The 22,355-nt window shown below is 53.5% G+C and overlaps 7 protein-coding genes across 7 annotated transcripts; 3 read left to right on the forward strand and 4 right to left on the reverse strand.

Annotated features, from left to right (window-relative positions):
* Nucleotides 1-1,796: 1,796 nt before the first annotated feature.
* Nucleotides 1,797-4,223, reverse strand: BKA58DRAFT_194664 (fatty acid desaturase-domain-containing protein). Its single transcript, XM_046165682.1, has 4 exons — nucleotides 3,698-4,223; nucleotides 3,365-3,554; nucleotides 2,856-3,284; nucleotides 1,797-2,806 (listed from the first exon to the last, which is right to left on the reverse strand). Exons 1-4 carry the CDS (start codon nucleotides 3,874-3,876, stop codon nucleotides 1,895-1,897), a joined length of 1,710 nt encoding a protein of 569 aa, XP_046024318.1. The 5' UTR covers nucleotides 3,877-4,223; the 3' UTR covers nucleotides 1,797-1,894.
* Nucleotides 4,224-6,824: 2,601 nt separating this feature from the next.
* On the reverse strand, nucleotides 6,825-8,499 carry BKA58DRAFT_194699 (oxalate decarboxylase oxdD). The gene is made up of 3 exons (XM_046165684.1): nucleotides 8,144-8,499; nucleotides 7,259-8,060; nucleotides 6,825-7,207 (listed from the first exon to the last, which is right to left on the reverse strand). The coding sequence occupies exons 1-3, from the start codon at nucleotides 8,342-8,344 to the stop codon at nucleotides 6,837-6,839; spliced, it is 1,374 nt and encodes a 457-aa protein (XP_046024319.1). The 5' UTR covers nucleotides 8,345-8,499; the 3' UTR covers nucleotides 6,825-6,836.
* Nucleotides 8,500-8,770: 271 nt separating this feature from the next.
* BKA58DRAFT_194693 (uncharacterized protein) lies at nucleotides 8,771-9,934 on the forward strand. The gene is made up of 2 exons (XM_046165683.1): nucleotides 8,771-9,119; nucleotides 9,171-9,934. Exons 1-2 carry the CDS (start codon nucleotides 8,870-8,872, stop codon nucleotides 9,743-9,745), a joined length of 825 nt encoding a protein of 274 aa, XP_046024320.1. The 5' UTR covers nucleotides 8,771-8,869; the 3' UTR covers nucleotides 9,746-9,934.
* Nucleotides 9,935-10,925: 991 nt separating this feature from the next.
* On the forward strand, nucleotides 10,926-11,795 carry BKA58DRAFT_402790 (uncharacterized protein; the record flags this gene model as incomplete). Its single annotated transcript, XM_046171746.1, has 1 exon — nucleotides 10,926-11,795. One exon carries the CDS (start codon nucleotides 10,926-10,928, stop codon nucleotides 11,793-11,795), a length of 870 nt encoding a protein of 289 aa, XP_046024321.1.
* Nucleotides 11,796-12,303: 508 nt separating this feature from the next.
* BKA58DRAFT_317072 (mitochondrial carrier domain-containing protein) lies at nucleotides 12,304-16,245 on the reverse strand (the record flags this gene model as incomplete). Its single annotated transcript, XM_046167604.1, has 10 exons — nucleotides 12,304-12,470; nucleotides 12,530-13,019; nucleotides 13,310-13,870; nucleotides 13,921-14,379; nucleotides 15,037-15,073; nucleotides 15,123-15,795; nucleotides 15,846-15,942; nucleotides 15,998-16,016; nucleotides 16,081-16,099; nucleotides 16,152-16,245. The coding sequence occupies 10 exons, from the start codon at nucleotides 16,243-16,245 to the stop codon at nucleotides 12,304-12,306; spliced, it is 2,616 nt and encodes an 871-aa protein (XP_046024322.1).
* Nucleotides 16,246-17,044: 799 nt separating this feature from the next.
* BKA58DRAFT_440875 (putative citrate synthase) lies at nucleotides 17,045-19,423 on the reverse strand (the record flags this gene model as incomplete). Its single annotated transcript, XM_046173779.1, has 3 exons — nucleotides 17,045-18,284; nucleotides 18,340-18,415; nucleotides 19,282-19,423. The coding sequence occupies 3 exons, from the start codon at nucleotides 19,421-19,423 to the stop codon at nucleotides 17,045-17,047; spliced, it is 1,458 nt and encodes a 485-aa protein (XP_046024323.1).
* A 185-nt stretch (nucleotides 19,424-19,608) lies between these two features.
* Nucleotides 19,609-22,305, forward strand: BKA58DRAFT_194882 (uncharacterized protein). The gene is made up of 5 exons (XM_046165686.1): nucleotides 19,609-19,830; nucleotides 19,909-20,254; nucleotides 20,309-21,354; nucleotides 21,404-21,608; nucleotides 21,655-22,305. The coding sequence occupies exons 1-5, from the start codon at nucleotides 19,714-19,716 to the stop codon at nucleotides 21,981-21,983; spliced, it is 2,043 nt and encodes a 680-aa protein (XP_046024324.1). The 5' UTR covers nucleotides 19,609-19,713; the 3' UTR covers nucleotides 21,984-22,305.
* Nucleotides 22,306-22,355: the final 50 nt, after the last annotated feature.

Here is a 22,355-nt window from a genome sequence, read left to right on the forward strand (position 1 = left end):
CTGTTGGGGGTGGCGTCCATGCTTGGCATGTGGGATGTGGATGTGGTGGTGGAGTTGGTGTGCACCGAACAGGCAAACTGTCCGGAGAATCGTTGAGAAATTTGCGAACAGAGACTTGAGATCAATGCTGAGGTGCGATCTCGTCAGTGTAGAATGTCAGAATCGCCCTATTGCGAAGCGTGGAGTGTTTACAAGACGAAGACTGCGAAGACTGCGTCGATGTGAAGACATACAACGCTGCAGCTTAGGCGAAATCCGAGTTAATTCTTGACTTCTAGGTGCCGGAAAGAACACCAAAACTAACGCAGGTACCGTGCACTGCCATCAGTGTCTCCGCTTGCTGATCAAATCAGCAGCATGCTCATTCTCAGTCTCGTGGGATCGTTTGCCACACTAAGGAAATGCTCTGACCCCAAGACTAGACATACTGCTTTCGCAATAGCAGACGCCGTCATTTGTACCGGCGCGCCCGATAAGATCGGCGTGTCGCTTGTGACTACACAGTGGACCAGTAGCTACAAGTAGTGAGTTCTCTTCTTGACAACTCCATTCAATACCTTCGTGAGCGGCGTACCGACGACATACAAGCCGAATTCCGGTCGATCTTCCGTTTGAACATTACTACGGGAGCAATAGTTAGGGAGTATAAGGCTCGCATATGTCAACATGGTCGACCACCATTGGATTCCTCAGGAAGCGCGACCGTGATCGAGTTAGCCTTCTTCGTTCGTTTGAAGGTACCCTCAATCCACAGGTGGAATGTCGCTTTGTTACTTGCTTTGCTGGAACTGAGTGCGTTGCCAGCATGCGCCTTTTCGCTGTGTAGGAAGTTGGCTCATATCCAGACATGCACTGGTTGATCGAGCGAATTTGCCATAAGTCTTTACGCTCTTTTCCGGGCTTCGAATCCAACAAGCACGTGTGGGTGCGCATGTACCGGCCTATATTTAACGGCATCGTACACTTTTGTCTGAAAACCAGCCAACCCCTCGTGCGATAGAACACCAAGAACGGTCTGCGGGTCTGCCGCCCGTATCGGTGCTGGTTTGTGCATGCTTATGCGTCAAGTTACAGTAGAATGCACCTCTTCTCGTGGAAGCAACCTCGAAGTCCACCATGTCCAGTTGCATTGACGACGTTTGTGATGTGAAAGCAAGCTTCCGGCAGTAGCCCGCCAACCGTCTCGCACGGGTGTTTCAATGAGCTGAGCCAGGAGCGACGCGGGGCATTGCGCTGAGGAATTCAGATATGCCGGAAGGAACCCAATAGGGAGAGGAGATGATGTCTAGATGCTGTGGGCGCCCGAGTTGCGTGGTGCATGGTGCATGGTGCAGGCTAAGGATGGCGTGTCGATGGCCTGAGCACGCGAAGGTTGGACCCTGAAAACAGCGCGGGCAACGGAAATATCCGGCAACGCTCGACATATCCACGTCGGAGATTAACGCAAAGCACGTTGGCTCGGGGTATCGATAAGTTAGTGAGTCTGTCCGAAGGTACATTGCCGACGTTTAGATTGCCTAGCTGCCGCTTCTCTCAAGCTTCTGCGCTGAGGACGTGCACGTTTTCTACTTACGAGGCGAGACTCCCGGTATCCACTACCCGGTGGCAGCCATGTAACGAACCGACCGCGCCCCTTTTTGCTCTGCTCCTGTTACCATGGCATACAAGTCAGGTTTTTGTGTCTACAGTGAGTCAGTAAATCAAATATGCGTAGATTAAAGTCAGGTGCAGAAAAGGGGATATGCAAATATCGTGTGTATTGCTCGTAACTTTTCTTAGAGGTAGCCTTCTTCGCTAATTATGCACAAAACAAAGGAGATAAAGGTCTACAAATCTAACATCATCATGAAGTGAACACGCCAGCAAAGATCTACTGCTTCCGCGCCTGCGCGTACTAGTGCAATCCACTCTCGCCAGTCTCAGCCATGTGGTTCTGGCATTCGACCATGATCTTAACCATCTGCGAGATTTGCTCTAGGCGGCTGATGACAACCTTGTTGCCCTCGACAAAGCCGTAGCAGTTGTACTTGACGCCGGTCTTGGACGAGAACTCGCGGACCAGCTCTTGGCCGCGGCGGAGGTTGTGGCGGGGCACACGGGGGAACAAGTGATGAACAGCTTGGAACTGCAGACCACCGTGGAACCAGTCTAGCCAAGCCGGGCAATCGACGTCCATGGTTGTGCGTAGTTGGCGTTGAGGGAAGGACTCGTTGGGTCCAAGGTCAGATGTGGGCATGCCCCAGTGAGAAAGGGTGATTTGTACATGCAAAACCATGGTGACCATGTGCGAGACGATGACGAATCCGACACGGATAGGCCATGTAGGAAGATAGACCCAGCAGAGAAGGTAGCCGAAGAGATACCAGTAGCAGCACATGAAGAGAATTTCGACGGGGCGTGTCCAGGATGCTGCACCCAGTTTCTCTGCTCGGGGTGAGACCAAATGCAACCAGCCTAAGAAGTATAGGTTGAACCTAGCGAAGGCCATGATCGGGTAGTACAGGTACTTCTGGTAGGGGACGATAACATCGCATGCAGCATCCCATACAAACTGGAAGTTGTAGAAGGATGATAGAACGGACTTGATGTAAGTAGGAGTGGTGGAGAACAGAGGGATGTTCTGGATATCCGGATCGTGCTCCGGCATGTTGGTAACGAGGTGGTGGACGTTGTGGCTGGACTTCCACCAACCGATGCTGAGGCCGCAGCAAAAGTCTGCGATGAATGCGCCGATGAGTGTGTCGGCAACGAAGTTGCCTGTGATTCCGCGATGACCGGCATCATGTGCTGTGAACATGATTTGTTGCTAGAGTAGATTAGCATGTGTTGATACAGACGAGTGGCGAAAGACGTACCCAGAAAAGACCAAGGAAGACTGCGGAAGTCATGTACCACTTAGCGTAGAGGAAGCCACCGAATGCGGCGAAGAGCACACCGTATCGGATCGACTCTTTGGCATATTCTGAGTAGCGGCATTGGTACAGGCCCTCGTCTTTGAACTGTTGGTGTAGGTCGCGGTAGTTTTGGACAATGGCCTTTTGTGTCTCCACGTCGAGCGAGGGGTTGTCGCGGAGACCTTCTTCTATCTCCCTCTCTTCTTGCTCGATGGCATACTGTTCCCTGTGCCTCTTCTTCTCCTCGGCAGCAGACAAGACTGGCGTCTCAATCTCATCTTCGCTTTGGATTAGAGGTAGCTTTTCAGGGTCGCTTGCAGGTCTGCTGCCTGAGCGGTAGACACAAGTATCCGGCTTTCCGATCAACTTCTTGCTGATGATGGCGGCAGCCTTGTTCATGTTAGCGAGGCCCGGTAGGGTTGCATGCACCACAGTGACGGTAAATGCGAACGGGTGGGGGGTAGACCCACGGATCCCAGGTCGACGCTCCTCCCGCGACGTGACTTTTCGGTCTCTGGCGCCGCGGCCAATCGTTTTCTCTCCGCAAGATTTATGTAGTAGTCCGGCGAGCGGATTGGAGGGTCCATGTTGGCCCATGGCAACTGGACACGACCGATGCGATGCTTTGTCATCATAAGCAGTGCCTTATTGGTGTGGTAGCTGTTGTGAGGTCAGTATTAGGTCAAGCTGGGTTGCTTACTCAACGCTTCCGCAGTATCCGGCGACATGGTGTGGCCGAACTTTGCCTGTTGCGGAAGGGCTGGTAGGGCTGGAGGTATTTAGGCTCGTCCCGCATTACATACATATTGATCTCGTCTGTCGCGTCTCTTCCCACCATGTGCAGGATGGCGAGACGACCGCCCGGATGCCTATCGATCCATTCTCCGAGATGCAGGACATGGCCCTCATGGATTACGATTGGCTCGCCCTGGGCAATCCTTTGCTCGATCTCGGCGGGCGCGATGATTCGGTGTCGCGACATGTTTACTGGCGCTGGGTGTGAGAGGGGGAGGGTGGGCGTGTTTGGTTAATCAGCGGGACAGCAGGATATATACGAATGCAGGAGCGGGCCAGCGAGTGTGCTCTGGCGAACCTGGGTACTTTTGGGGGAGATTTCCCGCCTACGCCGTGCGCACGGTTCGCGGGCCAGGCGAAATCTTGGAGCGTTTGCTTGCGAAGGGGGCGGAGCCGTTTGGTACGTCACTTTGGTGGCACGCATACGCACGCGGGAGTCGGAGGTGCCAACGAGTGGAACAGCAACAAAGGAGGCACTCCCAACGGTACCGCACAGTGGGCCCGCCCAAGCCCCTGTAGCTCGCAAATTCACCCGCCATGGTGCCTGCGCTTAGCCAGGAGCGACCAAGCCCCGCGAGACCCTGAGGCAGGCGGGAGATCAATCTCGCAGCGCAGCGTATAGATGGGCCGTCGTGTGCACGAGAAATAGGAGAGTGGGTAACGGCTGCCTTTGCTCCAGCTGCCCACGGGCCTGCTATAGGCAGGTGCAGCGCAGCGTCGCCCTCGCAGTGCGCGCCAAGCCCTTGGAAACACGAATCGAAGTCCCGAAGGCCCAGATGAGCCCGCATGCAGCCTAGCGCAGCCAGCATCCTGGGGACTTTGGACCCTTAAAGACCCTTTTGCGGGAAAGTCGCCCCGCACAGCGAACGCCTCTGACTGGCCATGAGAGCCTGGACGCGACCCGCCAATGGACCGCGGCAGCCAGGAGCGAGACAGCCAGGGCAGCCATCTCAGCAGTCGGCCCTGCTGCGCTCCCCACCACCTCGAACCATCGCAGGGCAGGGAGATACTTGTCTGTCACGGTACGGTGCAATCAACGCTATCACCAAACTACAGCGGGTGACACCCCTTGGCGCAGCGCCACCGCGTGCTGCACGCCTGTGCACCGGGCAACGGCCTATCTGTCCCGATCGTCTCAAGCGCGTATCCAGTATCCGTAAAAGCAGTCTCAGTCGCCAACCTAGGTCGTATTGCGTATTGATCCCCATGCGCTATATCCAGACGCTCCACACACTTGCGCCGCGCGTACTCGCAACAATCACCCCGTGCATGTCTAGCAGCGCACATCAAACATCAAGCTGCTTTTCCTCCATCCTCACTGCCGCTTCCGCGTGCTTTTTGAAGGGCGGACTCGGCCCCTCCTGCACTGCCCAACTACCTATACGTGTACGACGAAATCCGTTTCAACTCGCAATGCCCCCGCTCTTCACTCGCCACTTACACACCTCGAAAGCATAACCACATCCGAATCACCTCGTAGGATATTCACCGGCAGAATATTATTCATGATACCTATGGTTGCGTCAGCATGCGCGTCATTAAGTATTTCGGGCACCACGAAAAGACCGAACCGCCGTTTTGACCTGCTGGGTCCATCACGCATAACCTGCATCTGACGAGGTCAGCTTACCGCCGAAGAACCTTAACTACAACGTGTTCCCATATGGTTCCTTGTAGACTTGCGAAGGATGACCAGTCTGCTGCTCGGGCGCGAGACTAGGCGCTGAGCCACCAAGTTGCAGCCGAACCCTACCCTTCTGAGAGCTCACCATCGCGCAGGCTGGTTCAGGATTTACTCATACTACGTACCAGCACTATGATTGCTCAACGATAGCTATAAACCTCGACGCATCTCCTCACGCCGTGCGCGTCCTTCGACAACGACGACGAGAGTAGCAACCTGGCAGCGCAGGCATCGGCATTCGACAGCTTCAATAAAGAGAGAAGAGGTGATTATAAGGATCACCCTGTTGAACCGTTGCTACCGAGATGGTTCATCCGTGTCCTAGGCGTTATGCTGGCGGATCACACAGCGGAACCGCTAGCATGGAACAACAACGTTAAGCAATAGGAATAACAGTCAACAATTCAACGTAGGCGGAGAGAGCATTCTCACATGCATTCGGAAATGTAGAGGCCGTAAGATCCAGTATCCAAAATCCTTTTGCTGCGCATTTGGTTTGTCTTCAACAAAGTTCAAGATGCCGAACGTATAAATGGCACGCACACGACTAGCCTAGTGAGCTATGCTAGCATCCGCAAGCTCTGCCGCTTTATGCGTACTTTCGCGCCGTGATAGCGGCTACGTCAGCGTAATGAGCTCCTCGCAATTCACGAGGTGCACAGCGGGGTAACCGCGTTGTGGCCGCGCTCAAACTCAATCTGTAGTTGTGCAAAGTTGCACCCAAGTCAACGTCTTGAAATTTTGGTCTCACCACCTGAGCACGTGTCGTATTTTATGATTAGCAGGAAGAAGGCAACGCAGCCACCGGCTGCAATGTGAGAACGGGCAAGTATACGACAAGCAAACATGTATGACGCTATCGACGTTCTTAGTTGACCATGGTAACTCGTCCGACCAAGAACTAATCTGACCTGACCATGCGAACAGCTGAGCTGTCCTTCAAAGCCAAGCAGAACTTAGAAGTCGAGCTGACCTAGGACACAGCTCGCCCGATGACGGCTGAAAGTTCACCCGACCAGGACTAGCAATCCATTCGGCCATGACTAGTAGCTCATCAGACCATGACTAGCACTCATCAGGCCAGGGTCATCCCCGAACGATCGAGACTAGGAGTTCACCCGACCATCGCTAAAAGCCGGGCTCACCTTGACTAGGGCTAAGCCGACCATGTGTATGGGTTCATCTGACCATAAAATTGGGACGAGCCAACTGATATTTCAATTTCAACCAACTAATGCACGTGGGTTGCTCGTTCAAAGTCGAAGTAACCATGCCTTGGGTCCTGAACGTGGAACCTACGTGCAAAACTTGATCGAACTTGTAGCGCTGGTTTATGTGGCAAGATTGTATTACAAGTGTAAAGCTCCTTACGAAGACTCGCTTATCCTCCTCGTCTTCGTTATCAAGAATCTAGCTCATCTCCCAGTTACCGCATCATAGTTCATTCGATCACCAGGCCCATCCTACAACTCCTCCTTGTCTTCCTCATCAACCTCAGTATCCTTGATAGGATCCTCTTCAGCATCGCGAATAGCCTTGGCAAATTCTTCCGCCTCCTTCGGACTATTCGCAAACAAGTGCTCCCTGACAAGTCTCTGCGGCGTTTCGCCAAGCCACTGGAACAGACTGAAATCCTGGTACTTATCTGTACGGAAGATTTCCAGCACCTCGACGTCTTCATCGTCGGACAGGTTCTCGATAAAGTGGCCCATGTTGCGGGGGATGACGCCTACGTCGCCGGCTTGGAAGTCGAATGTGCGCGCTGTGCCTTTGGCGGCGAATATTGTTACGCGGGCACGGCCAGCGATGAAGAAAGACCACTCGTCAGCGTTGGCTGTGGTAAAGAGTTAGTATGGAATCAAGGATGGGTAAGTGGATGGCTTACGGTGCCAATGCATCTCGCGGATTGCGCCAGGCTGAATACTCAAGTGTGCAGCAGCAACGGTCTTGGAGATGGGGAAGTTTGTTGAGTCGGTAATGCGGACTTGACCACCGGTTGTGTTGACAGGCTCCTGAGCAAGCATCTTGTGGGTAAACTGGATCTTCGACTTCTTGTATCCCTTGCCGCCGCTTGGAACCTCATCGTCGATGGGACCTGGCTCTGAGCCCTGGAAGATGTACTTTTCCTTCTCAGGGATGGCCTTGAAGACCTCTGGCGAAACGCGGAAGTTCTCACCCAAGACGGACTTGGGCGTCAGTCGCATCCAGTCGGTGAGCAGGAAGGTAGAGTCTTCAGAGAAGTTGCCATCGTCGAACACGAGTAGGAACTCGGTGCCGTTGGGGCTCAGGCCTTGCAGCGAGTGAGGGTGGCCCGAGGGGAAATACCATAGGTCACCCTTCTCTAGGTCGTCGACGAAGGAGCCGCCTTCAGGGTCGAGAGCAGTGATGCGGACCTTGCCTTCGAGGACATATGCCCATTCGGCTTCTTTGTGCCAGTGGAGTTCACGAATGACGCCTTCTTCAAGCCGCATATTGACACCGGCTAGCTCCTTGCTAGTGCCCAGCTCGCGGACAGTCGTCTCGCGCGTCCAGCCACCCTCCTCGATGCGAATATGCGAGTCGGCGAAGGACCATCGCATGTTGGGAATCGCGCCATGGTCGGTGCTGGGTGGGCGGACGAGATCTGGGTTCTGTCGTTCACGAGCTCGGTTGCGAGGCCCTAGGACACTTGCTCCGTCACCATTGCGCTGGAACCTTTGTTAGTAGGTTGATCATCTTTAAGCTAGATCTTTGTCGTTCCGCGGAGCAAGTGTTTCAATGATGGACTCACGTAGGGTAGTGGCTGAAGCTTGTCGCCTTGTGAATCAATCTTCTTGTCAAACGGATCATTGTTGCCGGGTTTGTACGGATTGAAGACTTTGTTAGGTCCTGCGTGGTGTCGCGCACTACCAGCCAGCGGCTGTTGTTGCTCCAAGGGCGCAGCCACGGCACCACATACGCCAAGCGCGACCAGTAACGATGGAAGATGCATGCCGGCTTCAATTGACCTCAGGTGAAGAAGCTGAAGGGGGTCGCGAAGTCGAGAGTTTATTCACCCGGCAGACGACGCCCTTTTGACATGCCGCGTGCATTGCGCGTCCTGCAATGCCGTGTGCCGATGACGACAGTCTAGCCATGATTATTTATGATGCTTGCTCGACACTAAGCAATCAACCATCCACTCCTACGCCATCTCCGCACATCAAATCACCATTTTTCCACGCACCATACCCGCCCAGAACCGTTTCCCCGCACATCAAACACATTGCATGTACATGTGAAGCCACATCAGGAAGGTCTCCAAGCCACACGTCCTGAGGTATCCTGCAATTGCCGCCGCGGGCGTCCAAAGCTTAACTGAAGCTTGAGTCGAAGTGCCTGTCGATCTGCACGCTGGCTCGCGTCTTCCCGGTTGTGCTGACGCGATTATCTGCACCCCGCCCCAACTGACATAACTACCGGTCCTCGCAGCCCTCGCCAGGATACGACTACACGATCTCCTCCCACGCGTGCAACCATGAGCAGCGTAACGCGCAGAGACGCCACGCGCAGCGGTGCAGACGAGGAAACGCCGCTTCTCGGCCGAAATGGACCAGCCGGCGGAAAATCGGACAACAGGGGGGCTATACAGCAGCTCAAACGGCACATGAATGCGGATGTCACGAAGAACTGGGCAGATCTTGTATTGCTGTATTGCTATATTGTTACTGGGCTATTAGATAGCTCGGCTGTCTTCATATGGGGCTCTTTCGTGAGCATGCAGACGGGTGAGTAAGACGCGCCATCTCTCTTGGACTAGAAGCTTACTCAACATACAGGTAACACCGTGTATCTTGGCTTGGGAATCGTTGCACCTTCTGAAGGCATCCGTTGGATCAAGGCATTGACTTCCATCGTCGCGTTCTGTGCTGGCTCGTTCTGCTTCGCGCGCTTTCATCGCTACTTCTCACCTGCCAAGAGATGGGTGCTCATCGTATCCTACACATTCCAGATGCTACTCATTGCTGTCGCTGCATTGATTGCGACTGTTGGCAAAGACACCAAGGAAGGCCTTCATTGGCAGATGCTTGTTCCGCTCGCTTCGGTTGCTTTCCAATCCAGTGGTCAGGCAGTCACGTCGCGCGCCTTGAAGTACAATGGTCTGACAAGTGTTGTGCTCACGAGCAACTACTGCGATCTATTCTCCGACCCCCAGCTATTCAAGATTTCGAATGTGGAGCGCAACAGGAGAATCGCTGCACCTGCGATGCTGCTGTTGGGAGCCTGCATCGGCGGATTGTACGCGCACAGCAGTGTAGGTCTCGCAGGTGCCTTATGGACTGCTTGTGGACTGAAGCTGTTGGCTGTTTTCGCATGGGTCTTTTGGAAGTCGGAAGTTATTGTGGAAGAATGAAGTATCGCTCCGACAAGAAATTATGGTCGTCCTGTAGAGGTCATCCGGTTAGTCTCAGTCAGCCACACCCAACCCTGGTACGACCGTCGCAACAAAACATACACTATATTATTCGATATGGTGTCCACGGCCTTTTCTAATCATCATCTTTCCATTTTTTTTTGAATTTGTATTTTGATAAGTACCTCTACCCGAAAACAACCTGTGTCCACAATCCAAGATGCGGCCCAGCAGAGAGGATGTTTACGGCTTCGTCAAGAACCCCGATGTGAAGCCTCTGATAAAGTCGGAAATTCGAGGCCTCGCTAATTTCCAAGACCGCCTTGCTGGAGCCATGGTAGTAGCGTTTGATATGGAAGGAGTTAATCAACATCCTGATGGTCGATACCGCTTCAGCGGGGAGTCAAGTGAGCTTAGAGTCGCAGTACTACGACCCAGTTCAAAGCCACTCCGCTTCTCCTGGTCTACTTGCTGTAGGTCTCAATGCGATTGCAGTAATCCTAGCAAGAGACAGAAAAATGATATGGTGGGTATCGTTGCTAGCAAAAGAGGCGCTCGACGAGTTCATTGTCAAAGTGGATGGGTCACTCTGTGAGGGAATGAAACTATGCGTTACACCAATGGCTCCACCAAACCTGTATCTAGCGGCCAAAATGTCGAATGAAGCGCCTGAAAAATTGCCTAGAACCGTCACTAAGTACGATGGCGATGATCTGATAGCAGCTTTCGGGTAGGCAAAGGAACCGACATGGACTCGGGTGCACTCGGGCTAACTTTTACAGTATACTCAGCACCACAGGTGAATGTGAAGAAGAGGCTCAAAATCAGCAATACACGCCTATAGTAGCGGCCTGACCTCCAGAATTACGCGTCACCGAGGCGTTTGCTGCCTCGCGTACTGTAACCGCAACTCGGACAAACGCTCACCTGACCCCGCGATACCGACGCAAACAGCTCTGCCTTTAATCCACTATGGCCTTCCGATTCTAACACTACTACAATACACAACCACAACACTCGCCAGACATCGCAATATCAACCGCAAAGCATGGCGTTCGAATCACTGAAAAGGTCCTTCGGGACTATGATGAACATAAAGAAGGAGAAAGAGCCGTTCGAAGATTCCATCAAGACAACAGACTCCCCCGGTCAAAGCTTTGGGAGCCTAGGCTCGTGCGCCATGTCCATTGATGGCGAAGACGCACCACAAGACAGCGGCGTCGACATCAACAGCCTACCAGTACCGCCTCCCAACACCCAGTCTAGTGAGTGTAACGACACAGACACTGTAAACCCACACATCGACCCAAACCCCATCAAGGCGACATTCTCCGGCCTCCCTCCCGCAGTTCGCGCAGGAATCTGGTCCTACGCGGCTCCCACGCCCCGAACCTGTTTCCTCGAACTCCACACCTACAACACCATCGACCACGTCCCGTGCCTCCGCTACATACCCCCGCTCTCATCACTCTTCTCCACAAACCAAGAAGCCAGAAACTTCAGTATCGCACATGAAGGTGGAGAGCTTGTGAATTTCACTTCGGAGACCTTTACCGCATTGTTCTCCTCCCACGGCCGCAAGATGAGCGTAGAGAATAGGGAGAAGAAGTTCTACTTCAACTTTAGCCGGGATATCATCTGGTTGAGCGCGAGATTCACAGCTGCGTGCAACACCACTGAGACGGTTCGTCTGACAACCCTGTCTTCTATCCTGCCGCGGGCAAGTCTGTCCCGTATCCAACGCCTCGTCATCTCGTACTCGGGCCTGGACTCGTATGCGTTCGTCGGTCCTTACCTACGCCCCTTTTCCCATCTCGAGACATTGTATCTATGTATGAACGATGTGCGAATCAAGGAGAATGTGAAGAAGCTACTCAAGAAGGGTGTTCCAGCTGATAGTGTGACGGCGGAGAAATTGAGGAACATGGTAGAGCAGACTGAAGCTGATGAGACGGATGATGATGAGGAGAGCGAGGAGGTTGCTACGGAGAGGTTGGCGACTAGGGCGAAGAGGAGGGTGCTGGAAGTGTATTTGAGGCTGGGAGAATAGCTGGCGTATGCCTGAGAATCAGTGTCAGTTGAACGGCATATTGATAACTTTGGGCATCTTGAGCTAGGCGTACTACCTGAGCGAAATGACATCTCAGCTTTGGCTTCACGGCGGAATTGGATGATACCCAGCAGGAACAGTACGTAGCAATTTCCCGTACGGTTGATACTAGGAACAATGTCATCGTACCTAAGCGTGTTTGCCCAATCCTTTGACCCTGACACCGTTGCTATCGCAATACCAGATGTATTGAAAGACGCCCACCGTCACCAGGGGTGGCAAGAATGTGTAGGAGTTTGCAGTATACATAGTATTAAAACTTAATAACTAGATAGTTCCTAAGATGATGTATACTTCTGCTCTAGAAAGTTTTTTTCCCATATTGCGACACGAATTCTTGCCTCCCTGTCAGAAGTTCAACTATCCTGACAGTCCTTCACCATGCATGATTGCTTTATTTCGCATCGCTTACAATTAATCTCGCAGAATACAACCAGTCTTCAAGGTGCTAAACGACCATATCAGCCAAGCTTGGCGACTCGCCCACCCTCCGCTTCGACAACTCAAAGCTCAATACAGTATGATCCATGTAGTACATCAACAAGCGCCATCGGCGAGGCTGGGGCAACCCCCCTTGATCTGGTACTTCGATATCTTCTGGAGTGTCAAACATGCCTGAGTAGATGTCAGCCTTGCGATATACGCAGCAGAGAAGGTTCTCAGCATTATCCTACCTTGTACAGGCGCGACTGCCACACCAAGCAGCCGTTCGTTCGGCCCTCCCGCTATCTCCGTCTCGTTGCCTGACCGAAACGGCAGAAGATATTCAAGTCTGAAGCCATACCGCGGCTCCCCAGTGTTCTTATCTTTGGTATAGTACAGACTAAAGACGCTGGCACGACCGGCCGGAGATCCGACTATGAAGATGCCCAGCTCGGGTATCTGGGAGAAGAAGCAGTGTCGGTCGCATGACATAAGGGAGTCTATCCATCGGCCCGGATGCAGCGGTCGTCTTATCGCGACGATGGGATTGAGAGGTACATTGAGTAGCGTTGCGGAAAGGCCTTGGATGAGGAATATGTCCTCTTTGGTGAAGATCAGGAATGGACCGTCCATCCGTCCTGCGATGGGCCTCGAGTCTTTGATCAGGCGGTACGGCGCTCTGTTAGGGCTGCGCGATGTTTCGGGTCGAATTGAAGACAACAGCGTCTCGCTTATACCAAACTGCGCTGTGTGTCAGTCACCTAACGTGTCTTTAATTTCAGACATGGACGAAGAGGAGATTTGTTCCTTATAATGATGTACAAATATGACCTGGAAGCAAGCCGCACCCTCTGGCTACGTCCTAGTTGGATGCCACCGACAAAAGATTGCTTTATATACCATGTTGTAAAGGATACAGTAGAGACTCCACTTACAGATTGAGCCAACTCCTCAAAGGTCATTCCGAGAAGCTGGTGATTCGAGTCACCATCTTCTTCGTCGTTGTCTGTCCCGTTGGCTTCGCTGCCTACTTCGATTTCTTCGTCATCTGTACTGTAATCTTCGTCGTCTATGTCGGGATGATACTGATGAGAGGTGCTTTCGGAAACCTTGAAACGTTTCTTCTGGTCGGAGACATCTAGGAAGTCGCTCGAGCTATGTTTTGGACTTGCAGTCATGTCTTCGTCCAACGGCAACTCGTATGCGGATCGTGTATCCAACGATATAGTGCCCCAGGCTCCATGAAGGACATTTTGCGCGCCTGGACAGTTGCACAGGAACCTGTGACTTGTGTAGCGAGGCGGCGTCGAGAGATCGCTCGCGCTTGCGCACCAGCCTAGCTGGAATGTAGCCACCTCTTGTTTGGTATGTAAATCCCACATTGACGTCTTCCCATCAATGCAGCTGCTCAGGAGCCAGCGACCGGAGTCACCGTAGAACGATACTGCGGGAACATTGTTTGTCGCCTGGAGGGTAAAGATACCGTCCTCTCTTCTACTATGCGGGAAACCAAGGTTGGTACCGTGGTCTGAGACATCCAATTCGCTATCGGAAGCGAGCGCGAACGCGACTATCGTTATCTGATGAGTGTTCTGTTGCGGTTAGCGGAGCAGAGTGTGTGAAGTGTAAAGGTTGTCATTACCGCACTAATCGCGATCATGCGAGTCTTGCGCTGTACAGCCAAGCCCCATGCACTTCTACCGACATTGCAGTGGAAAAACACATGGATACCGTCCTCGTTGGCAGGCTCCTGCACGTTGGTACGCCGTTCCAATGCTTGGTGAATCTCTCGAGTTCGATATATAACAACGTCGCCATCGTCGCAGGCCAGCATAAGTATCTCTTCGTTGCCAAGATAATCGACCAAGATGCGAGTGATAGAGTGAGGGTTTGAGGGGTCAATTCCATACCCACGAGTGCCAGATTTTGGCGGATGAAACACAAGCTCAGGCTTCTCAGATAAGCTCTGGTCGGGAAAGCTTGGTTGATAAACATGAAGCTCATCGACAGAGGCAAGAAAATAGAGGTTATGTTGATGCGAAAGGGCCGTCAAGTCGCAACGCCAACCTCGCAAATCCGGAGGCGCGACACCATCGGCGAACTACCTTGGGTCAGCGACAATCTTGGAAGTTCAAACTTCAATAGGCCGGCGGATTCTGAATGGGAGCTGTATAGTTGTGTTACGCTTTAGAGTCACGGTAGACTCTCGCCATGCTCCCAGCAACCCAGTAGGTCAAGCATGCAACATCACAACTCACCCGTTTTCCTCCGTAGTGATCACCCGTTGGTATACAAGCGACATGTGGGGACATGGTGAACACCGCATTCTTGCTCGAAAGGCGGTATTGAAAATGCGAAGTTTGTGTCGGATGGTGGCCGAGAGAGAGCTTGGGATGGTTGGTTGTGACGTGAGCTAGCGCCATCCTACCTAGGTAGGTATGGTTGGACGGGTACCACGTGCTAATGCATTCACGACTGCCCAAGTGCAATGGGAAGGAAAGGTCATGGAGAACAATTCACAGTAAAAACAGTCTGTCATAGGGAACCAGCGGTTGAAAATAAACCTCAACGTCACGAGAGTTTCAGCCTGTTCAGTATTATAATCTTATAGCGCTATGAACGTCATAGTCATATGTCTCTCGTCATGCTCTCTCATCCCAAGACCACGACCAATGCCAGACCACTTTCATAGATCATTGATAGAACATCAAACCCGTTAGATCCAGTATCCGAACGCCGTCTAATGCTTTGCGGTGACCTTGTCGCCAGTGAGCTTCTCAACGGCCTCCTTGGCACTACGAATTCGTTAGCGGAGGTTTGAAGAGCAGTAACGCCAAAACTTACACATCGCCCAGAGCAACCATGCAGACCGTCTGCCAAACGCCAAGACCGATTCTAGGAGTAACGCCACGGTAAAGACCCTTGATACCGTTGTTCGAGTAAATGTACTTGAACGCAGATGCAACATTCAGATTCTTGGGGCGGTTGGGGTCAACAGTCTTGGACTGAAGCTCCACGCGGATAACCTCAATAGGCTGGTTCCACGCACTCAAACCACCACCGAGAGCCGAAGCGGTGATCTTCTCAATCACGCTAAGCTTCTCGCCGTGCTGCTTGTCCATAACCTTGCGAATACCGGTTTCCGCAACACGGGACAGACCAAAGCGAGATCCCCAGTTGGTGACCTGGCGCACCGCGACGGCATTGACACCACGGTTGATACCGCGAAGACCCTCCGCACGCCAGATTCCCATGAACGTCTCGAGCGTACCGGGAGGCTTCGCGCCGGTGGCTGCGACCTTGTGCTTTGTAATCTCGACCGTCTTCATGCAAGTGCAGAAACCCATGGTGGCATAGGCTTGAGCGAGACCACCCGTCATTCCACCAGAGATACCGGCGAGGAAATCGGGCGCGCCGAACGACTTGGCATAGTATTCGGCTTCGGAAGCGACGAAGAGAAGGACGGCTCCTTTGGTGGAGGCTTCGATCCAGGCCCATGGAATGAGACCCTGGTAGACTGTCCGTTCGTCAGTGAGGTTTTCTAGAAGCTGTAGAATGCACACTGACATCCAAGGACACCTCCACGCGCCCAGATGCGACCAATGGCTCCCGAGAAGCCTTCAGACCTGTTGGCAGCCATGGTAGTCTTGACGACCTCCAACGGCTATCGTTGGTCGTTAGTGTATTTCCGGAAACGTCTGTTGCCCAAGATTGCATACCTGTCCCAGAGTTGTCACTCTGTTGTCTTCGTTAGCTTCAATTCCTATCTTCATGCTGAAGTGGGCTGTTTACTTACTCAAACATGTTGAGACCAGCACCAACTGTGCCCACAGTCAGCATACATCCGCGCCCTCCATCAGCACGCAAACTCACGCAACAAATTGCTAAACTTGACCGGCTTCTTCTCGAGCGATGGTGGGCCGTTCCTCGCCATGCTGGGGACGCCCGTCGCAGGTGTGGAGCTCATTCTCTGGGATTCTCTTGTCGAAGATATGCGGCCTGACCAAGGCAAAGGGGTGCTCCGTCGCAAATGTGAGTAGTATCAAGTGTGTGAGCAAAGCGAGGAAAGGGATGCATAGAAAAACGGTATAAGCTTGCGAGGTGGTCTGTGTTGCTGGTTGACCGCCGTCCGGGCGCGCTATAATTGGGGTTGTCCCTGAGGCTATCGGCCACTTGGCGGAAGGGCCATGTCCCGCAGCTGCTTCCCATCCGCGGCCATGTAGCGGGCGAGGGGTCTAGCATTGCTTTTGCCTTGAAGTACTCTCCGAATGTCACTTTCTCCAATGCAAGTGCCCTCATGTTTGCTTTTGCGATTCTATGTACAACCATGTAGGACACCACCTGAACAGCGAATTGTTGGGTCGGATTGGCGTCGGGTCGCACTGGAGAGCTCAACGATCCGCATCGGTTCCCCATCGCTCAACGAAAGTTACCCACGCTCCGAATATCCCGGTTACTTATCTCACCGTTCGTTGCTTTTTGCGCCGATGCGATTGGGCCCTTCTCATGCACCTGGAAATGGCCCGAACCCACTCACGACAGTCTTCATCGCAACAGACACATAGTATGAACTTCATGGAGAGTAGATTTCTGGTCATCAAGACGTGAGAATACAGCAATTCGTTCACTAAAATGTAGTGATGTAGCGCCGTAACGCTCCCATTCCCTATCCTTACATTGCAATTCTACACAGGACAAGGTATCTCTGAATGTTAAACAAATTCCTCCACATTCTCCTGGCTGTAGAGCACGTTGCAGTAACGCGCTTACAACTTAGCACCAACCAACTTGGCGTAAGCCTCAGTGCTGAAAGACTTGGGCCTCTCAATGGGGGCACCGACGGCACGGTCAATGATAAGCTGGGGAAGGACACCGAGCGCACGGGATACACCGAAGAGAACGGTGTAGTAGTTCTGCTCAGTGAGGCCGTAGTACTGCAGGAGGACACCGGAGTGGGCGTCGACGTTGGGGTAGGGGTTCTTGGTCTTGCCGTGCTCGGTGAGAACACCAGGGGCGATCTTGTAGACCTGGCTGACGAGCTTGAACATTGGGTCGTCGGGAAGGTGCTTCTGGGCGAACTCGCGCTGGGAGACGTAGCGGGGGTCGGTCTTGCGGAGAACGGCGTGTCCGTAACCGGGAACGACTTGGCCAGCCTTGAGGGTGGACCACAGGTAGTCCTTGATGGCCTGATCGCTGAGGTCGTTGCCGATAGCCTTCTTCATCTTCTGGAGCCAGACGAGGACTTCCTGGTTGGCCAATCCGTGGAGAGGACCAGCAAGACCGTTCAGACCAGCAGCCAGGGACAGGTAGGGAGAGCTGAGAGCGGAACCAACCAAGTGGGTGGTGTGGGCGCTGACGTTTCCACCCTCGTGGTCGGTGTGAATGGTGAGGTACAGGCGCATCAGCTCAACGAAGTCCTTGTTCTCGGAGAAACCGAGCTGGTTGGCCAGGTTGAAGGAGTAGTCCTTGTCCTTCTGAATGGGAGCAACCTTGCCGTCCTTGTAGATGTTGCGGTAGATCTTGGCAGCGAGGGTGGGGAGCTTCGCGATGAGGTCCATGGCATCCTCAAAGGTGTGCTCCCAGTACTGCGACTTGTGCATGCCCTTGGCGTAGGCCTTGGCGAAGTTGGACTCGTGCTCGAGAGCAGTGACGGCGAGAGAGAACTGGGCCATGGGGTGGAGGTCGCTGGGGCAGCGGTCGATGAGCTCCTCGACGAACTTGGGGACATCGGAGCGGGCAGCCCACTCGGCGGAGAGGTCGCGGACCTGCTGCTCGGAGGGGACCTCGCCGGTGAGGAGGAGCCAGAAGAGACCTTCGGGGAGAGGCTCCTGGCCACCAGGGGCCTTGGGAAGGAGCTCCTGGCATTCGGGGATGGTCTTGCCGCGGAAACGGATACCCTCCTCAGAGTCGAGGACGGATCCCTCCCAGACGAGCGACTTGATGCCACGGGCACCACCGTAGACCTGGTCGAGAGTGACCTCGCCGACAACAGTGTTGCCGTGCTCCCTGGGATATGATGTCAGTGGTGCACTGGGGTGGGCGCGGGGCCGGCAGCACGTACTTGCGGAGCTTCTTGATCTTCTCGATCTCGCCGGGCAGCTTGTTGGCGAAGGTCTCCTTCAGCGACTGCAATTGGCCTGGTTAGCGCGTGTCTTAGCCTGTCCAGAGAAAAGTGGCATGCCTGAGTCTTGCCGGTGGAGTAGCAGCGGAGGCCATTGAAGGCTGTGGTCCGCAGAGGGGCGGCGGCGCGGAAAGCGCTCGACAGTCGTAGAGCAGAAGCCATTGTAGTGATGTGTGAGGAAGGATAAGAGGGCGGGCGGATGGGGGGGAGTTAAAAGGCTTCGATCGGGACGATGCGAGAAAATATCGGTGGAGCTCGCACGGTCGTCATGGTCGCGCAACCTTGCAGCGAAAGGAATGCTACCCGCGCGGGCAACGTTCGGAAGTCCCTCAGTTCCGGTGCTGTGGAGGGCCAATGGTGTAGAGTGAAGGGTAGTCTCACACAAGGCTTCTATTTGGCGAAAAGAGCAATTCGTGATGCTAGCATGTTCATGTTGATATTCAATTTCACTTGTTCGCAAACAGGTACGCAGCCGCTCCTACCGGTTTCCGAGCATACAGGCCATAGTATGGAGTACTAAGCTTGGGACATGCAACAGGACATGCAATCGCCTCGGCACAAGTCTTGGTGCTTGCTGAAGCGGGTAGAGAATACGTCAAAACGGCGGTGCCCGCATGCAAGGCACAGTTTCTGCTGTGGGCCACACAGCTTAAGGCCACATGTACAGAAAAGTTGAGCGATCGCTGGGTCAACAAATGCAGGGCTCCAGATGCTGCAAGCGTCCGGCCAGCCAGCTTGCCAGTCCTTGCCAGTCCGGGCTGGGGTGGATCGTCTCCATCATGTCGTCACGTGTCGGCCGCTAGCGCTATTTTCTCAAACTCGGCACCAAGCACGCACCCATCCATCCCTCTCTGTCTGGACTATCCCACAGGTCTTACTCACCTGCCACTGCGCCCTTGACGTAGACCAGCCCCAACTCTGGCGACTTATTCCGCTGCTTCTTTGAACTCTGGCTCGCTGCGACTCTCGCACTTCGTAGTGAAGAAGACGCCTCGCGCATTCCAATCTCAGCGCGTCGTCGCATCCTAGATTGAATCGCACCACAGCTCGCTCCCTACACACCTCACCAAACACGTCAGCGCAATCCCCCACTGCGCATTGCATCTCGCGCGCAGCTCGCTCAACTGCACCTTTCTTCTACAGTCATCGTACTACCTAGATCTGCCCGCTTCGGCTGTCTTCTGGCGAGCTCAAGTAAAGTGCTTGCGCGTTTGCCATCTCGCTTCTCTCACCTCGCGCTTCACCCATAGCGCACTATTACCGACACTTCCTTTCCTTTCGCATCAAGTTTGACCTGGTCCGTTGAACCTAATCATGGCAGCCATGGAAGAATTAGGCACGCAATTGCAGTCATTACAGGCCCTCAAGCCGCCGGGAGTCACGCCCACCAAGATCAAGGCTATCACGCAGCTATGCGTCGACAACATTCAGGTATGCCAGTCGCCAGGATATCCTACACATCTTTCGTGCACATGGGACCTCGTACTAAGTATCTCTATTCATCTATAGTCTCACTCCGTAATCGTCCAAAAGATCGCCCAACAGCTCCAGAACAGCGTTGCTACACACAAGCTCGGAGTATTATACGTCGTAGATGCAGTCGCCCGTCAATGGGTTGAGAGGGCTAAGCAGGCTGGCCAGGCTGTGTCAAAGAACGCGGCGCAAGGAACCTATGCTTCGGGTGTGCAGATGATGCGAGACGTGCTTCCGGCCATGATGCACAATTTGATTCAATCAGCACCAGAGACACAAAAAGAGAAGATATCGAAACTCCTAGACATCTGGGAGCGTGGTCAGACTTTTCCACAGGACATGCTCGCCGGCTTCAAGCACCAACTGAATGGAGGCCAAAACAGTAGGTCAAAACTCGTCTTTCAGGCGTTATCTAGCTAACCCGTAGTCAACGTAGATGCATCAGCACCTTCAGAGCCATCTAAGAGTAACGGCACAGTACCAGTATTCAACGGGCACACTAACCAGCAGCCAACACCTCCTGTAGCTCTGCCACAACCTCCACAAGACCCAGGTGCTCTTTTCGCTGCGCTCGCTGGCGTCGGTCAGCAGAATGGACAAACTAACCCTCCACCTGCAGCAGCTTCTGCGTTTCCTTTTCAACAGAACATGGTACCACCACCACCCCCTGGATTCGTGCCTCCGCCACCTGCTGGAGCAATGGGGCAGCCTAACGTGCCTGTTCCCCCCGCTGGTACGAATGAGATTGTGACTCAGATTCTAAAGGCTATGAGCGCTGGTTCCATCCAACCCGACCAAGCAATACAGGCACTGAATACGTTGGCTATGGCCCAGAATGGCGGAATGCCTATGCCACCTATGCAGCTCCCGGCTGTTGCGCAGACACCGCCACAGGTTCAGCCTGCTGCGCAAAACGGTAACCAGGGAGACAGATATGACCTGAACGACAGTAGAATGCGCGACCGTAGCAGATCGCCTGACTATCAACGTCGACGATCACCCGTGCCTAGATCTCCACCAAACCCAAATCGGCGGGAAAGTCCAACATATGGTGTGTACGACCCCAATGCGGGTCCCGAGGGCAATGCACAACGCTTTGAGCGAGGTGAGCGCGGTCGTGGTCGTGGTAAACAGAGGGGTGCTCGTAATGATCGTAATGAGTATCGCCAGCGTTCTCCGCCGCGACGACAGCCGAGCCCGCCTAGGGCAGCGTATGGCCAGTCGAAGTATATCGAGTGGGATGACACTTTGCCGCGCGATCACATCAGAGTTCTCAGCCGTACATTATTTGTAGGTGGTGCTGGCGGAACTGAAGGTGAGATCCGAAGCATATTCGCTCGTTTTGGTAGAGTCCAAACATGTATTGTCAACCAGGATAAGCGACACGCTTTCGTCAAGATGTTGACCCGTCCGGATGCCGTTGCCGCCAAGCAAGGTATGGACACTCTCCAGGATCCCGCTGCACAGTCCAAAGCGCGCCAGGTAAGGAAGTTGTTTCTTGATGTCTACTTTCCTCTACTAACAGCACTAGACCAGATGGGGTGTCGGCTTTGGCCCCCGCGACTGTAGTGATTACACCACTGGCATTAGTGTAGTTCCCATCTCTCGTCTTACAGATGCTGATCGCAAGTGGGCTTTGACCGCTGAGCACGGTGGAACCGGAGGTCGGCCACTAGAGGGAGGTATGGTGATCGAGGAGCCGGATATCGAGATAGGTGCAGGTGTTTCCTCAAAGGGTATGTACATTCATCACCTGCTTGTTACATGACTAACATAACCCAGCTATCAGCCGACGTGTACCAACTGACGTACCTCGCGGAGGTCGTGGAGGCTTCGGCAACCGAGGTGATTTCAATGCACGTGGAGACCATGGCGGACGTGGTAACTCCAATCAACGAAATGACTTCAACGAGCGTGCAGACTTCGGTCGCAACGAGTTTGCTGGTAACGGCGGGCGCGGTGGTTTTGACAACAACGGCCCGGTCAAGTTCCGCAAGCAAGATCATCGCCCCGTCAATGACCCACGTCACATCTCGCCTCGACCTGAACAAGGTGTCGCCGTCCCGCCTGCGGTCCCTGGCTTCGGATTTCAGCTCCCAGGATTCTCATGACTCCCATAGGGGTAACCCGCTTCTCTCGCAGCAGATGCGCCGACCCTTGATCTAAATTAATTTCCTGTACACAACAGTTTTTTTGATCGACTAGTCTCGACATGGCAGGCTTCCAAAGCTGGTCTTTCCGGATCTCATCCTTTACATATACGTTATGGTCTTTACTGGAAGGGTGGTAAGCCACAATAATGGTGGACAGTTTGCTTTATCTAGTCAAAAGCATTGCGAGGCGTTGTGGCTGCGAATGCGAGTCAGTCGATCCAGCACTGGCATACGTCAGGGGCAACGACGGGCTTCCAAGGGTTTTCTAGTCTGGTTAGTCAGATGTACGATTACGGTGATTCTTAATCACGCTGCGGCGGTATATCTTTA

The sequence above is a fragment of the Alternaria rosae genome (assembly GCF_020736505.1).
Source record: "Alternaria rosae strain MPI-PUGE-AT-0040 chromosome Unknown BKA58scaffold_6, whole genome shotgun sequence".
In the NCBI taxonomy this organism is placed as follows: domain Eukaryota; kingdom Fungi; phylum Ascomycota; class Dothideomycetes; order Pleosporales; family Pleosporaceae; genus Alternaria; species Alternaria rosae.

Excerpts from the sequence above, each read along its gene's own strand:
- BKA58DRAFT_194664 (XM_046165682.1), bottom strand. The coding sequence starts at position 3,876 with ATGTCGCGACACCGAATCATCGCGCCCGCCGAGATCGAGCAAAGGATT. Across the intron at positions 3,285-3,364 it reads GGAGCGTCGACCTGGGATCC|GCTGCCGCCATCATCAGCAA; the intron begins GTGGGTCTACCC and ends AACATGAACAAG. Across the intron at positions 2,807-2,855 it reads TCTTCCTTGGTCTTTTCTGG|CAACAAATCATGTTCACAGC; the intron begins GTACGTCTTTCG and ends AATCTACTCTAG.
- BKA58DRAFT_194699 (XM_046165684.1), bottom strand. The coding sequence starts at position 8,344 with ATGCATCTTCCATCGTTACTGGTCGCGCTTGGCGTATGTGGTGCCGTG. Across the intron at positions 8,061-8,143 it reads AGCTTCAGCCACTACCCTAC|CGCAATGGTGACGGAGCAAG; the intron begins GTGAGTCCATCA and ends CAAAGGTTCCAG. Across the intron at positions 7,208-7,258 it reads CCGCGAGATGCATTGGCACC|CCAACGCTGACGAGTGGTCT; the intron begins GTAAGCCATCCA and ends TCTTTACCACAG.
- BKA58DRAFT_194882 (XM_046165686.1), top strand. The coding sequence starts at position 19,714 with ATGGCAGCCATGGAAGAATTAGGCACGCAATTGCAGTCATTACAGGCC. Across the intron at positions 21,355-21,403 it reads CACAGTCCAAAGCGCGCCAG|ACCAGATGGGGTGTCGGCTT; the intron begins GTAAGGAAGTTG and ends TAACAGCACTAG. Across the intron at positions 21,609-21,654 it reads TGCAGGTGTTTCCTCAAAGG|CTATCAGCCGACGTGTACCA; the intron begins GTATGTACATTC and ends AACATAACCCAG.
- BKA58DRAFT_194693 (XM_046165683.1), top strand. The coding sequence starts at position 8,870 with ATGAGCAGCGTAACGCGCAGAGACGCCACGCGCAGCGGTGCAGACGAG. Across the intron at positions 9,120-9,170 it reads TTTCGTGAGCATGCAGACGG|GTAACACCGTGTATCTTGGC; the intron begins GTGAGTAAGACG and ends CTCAACATACAG.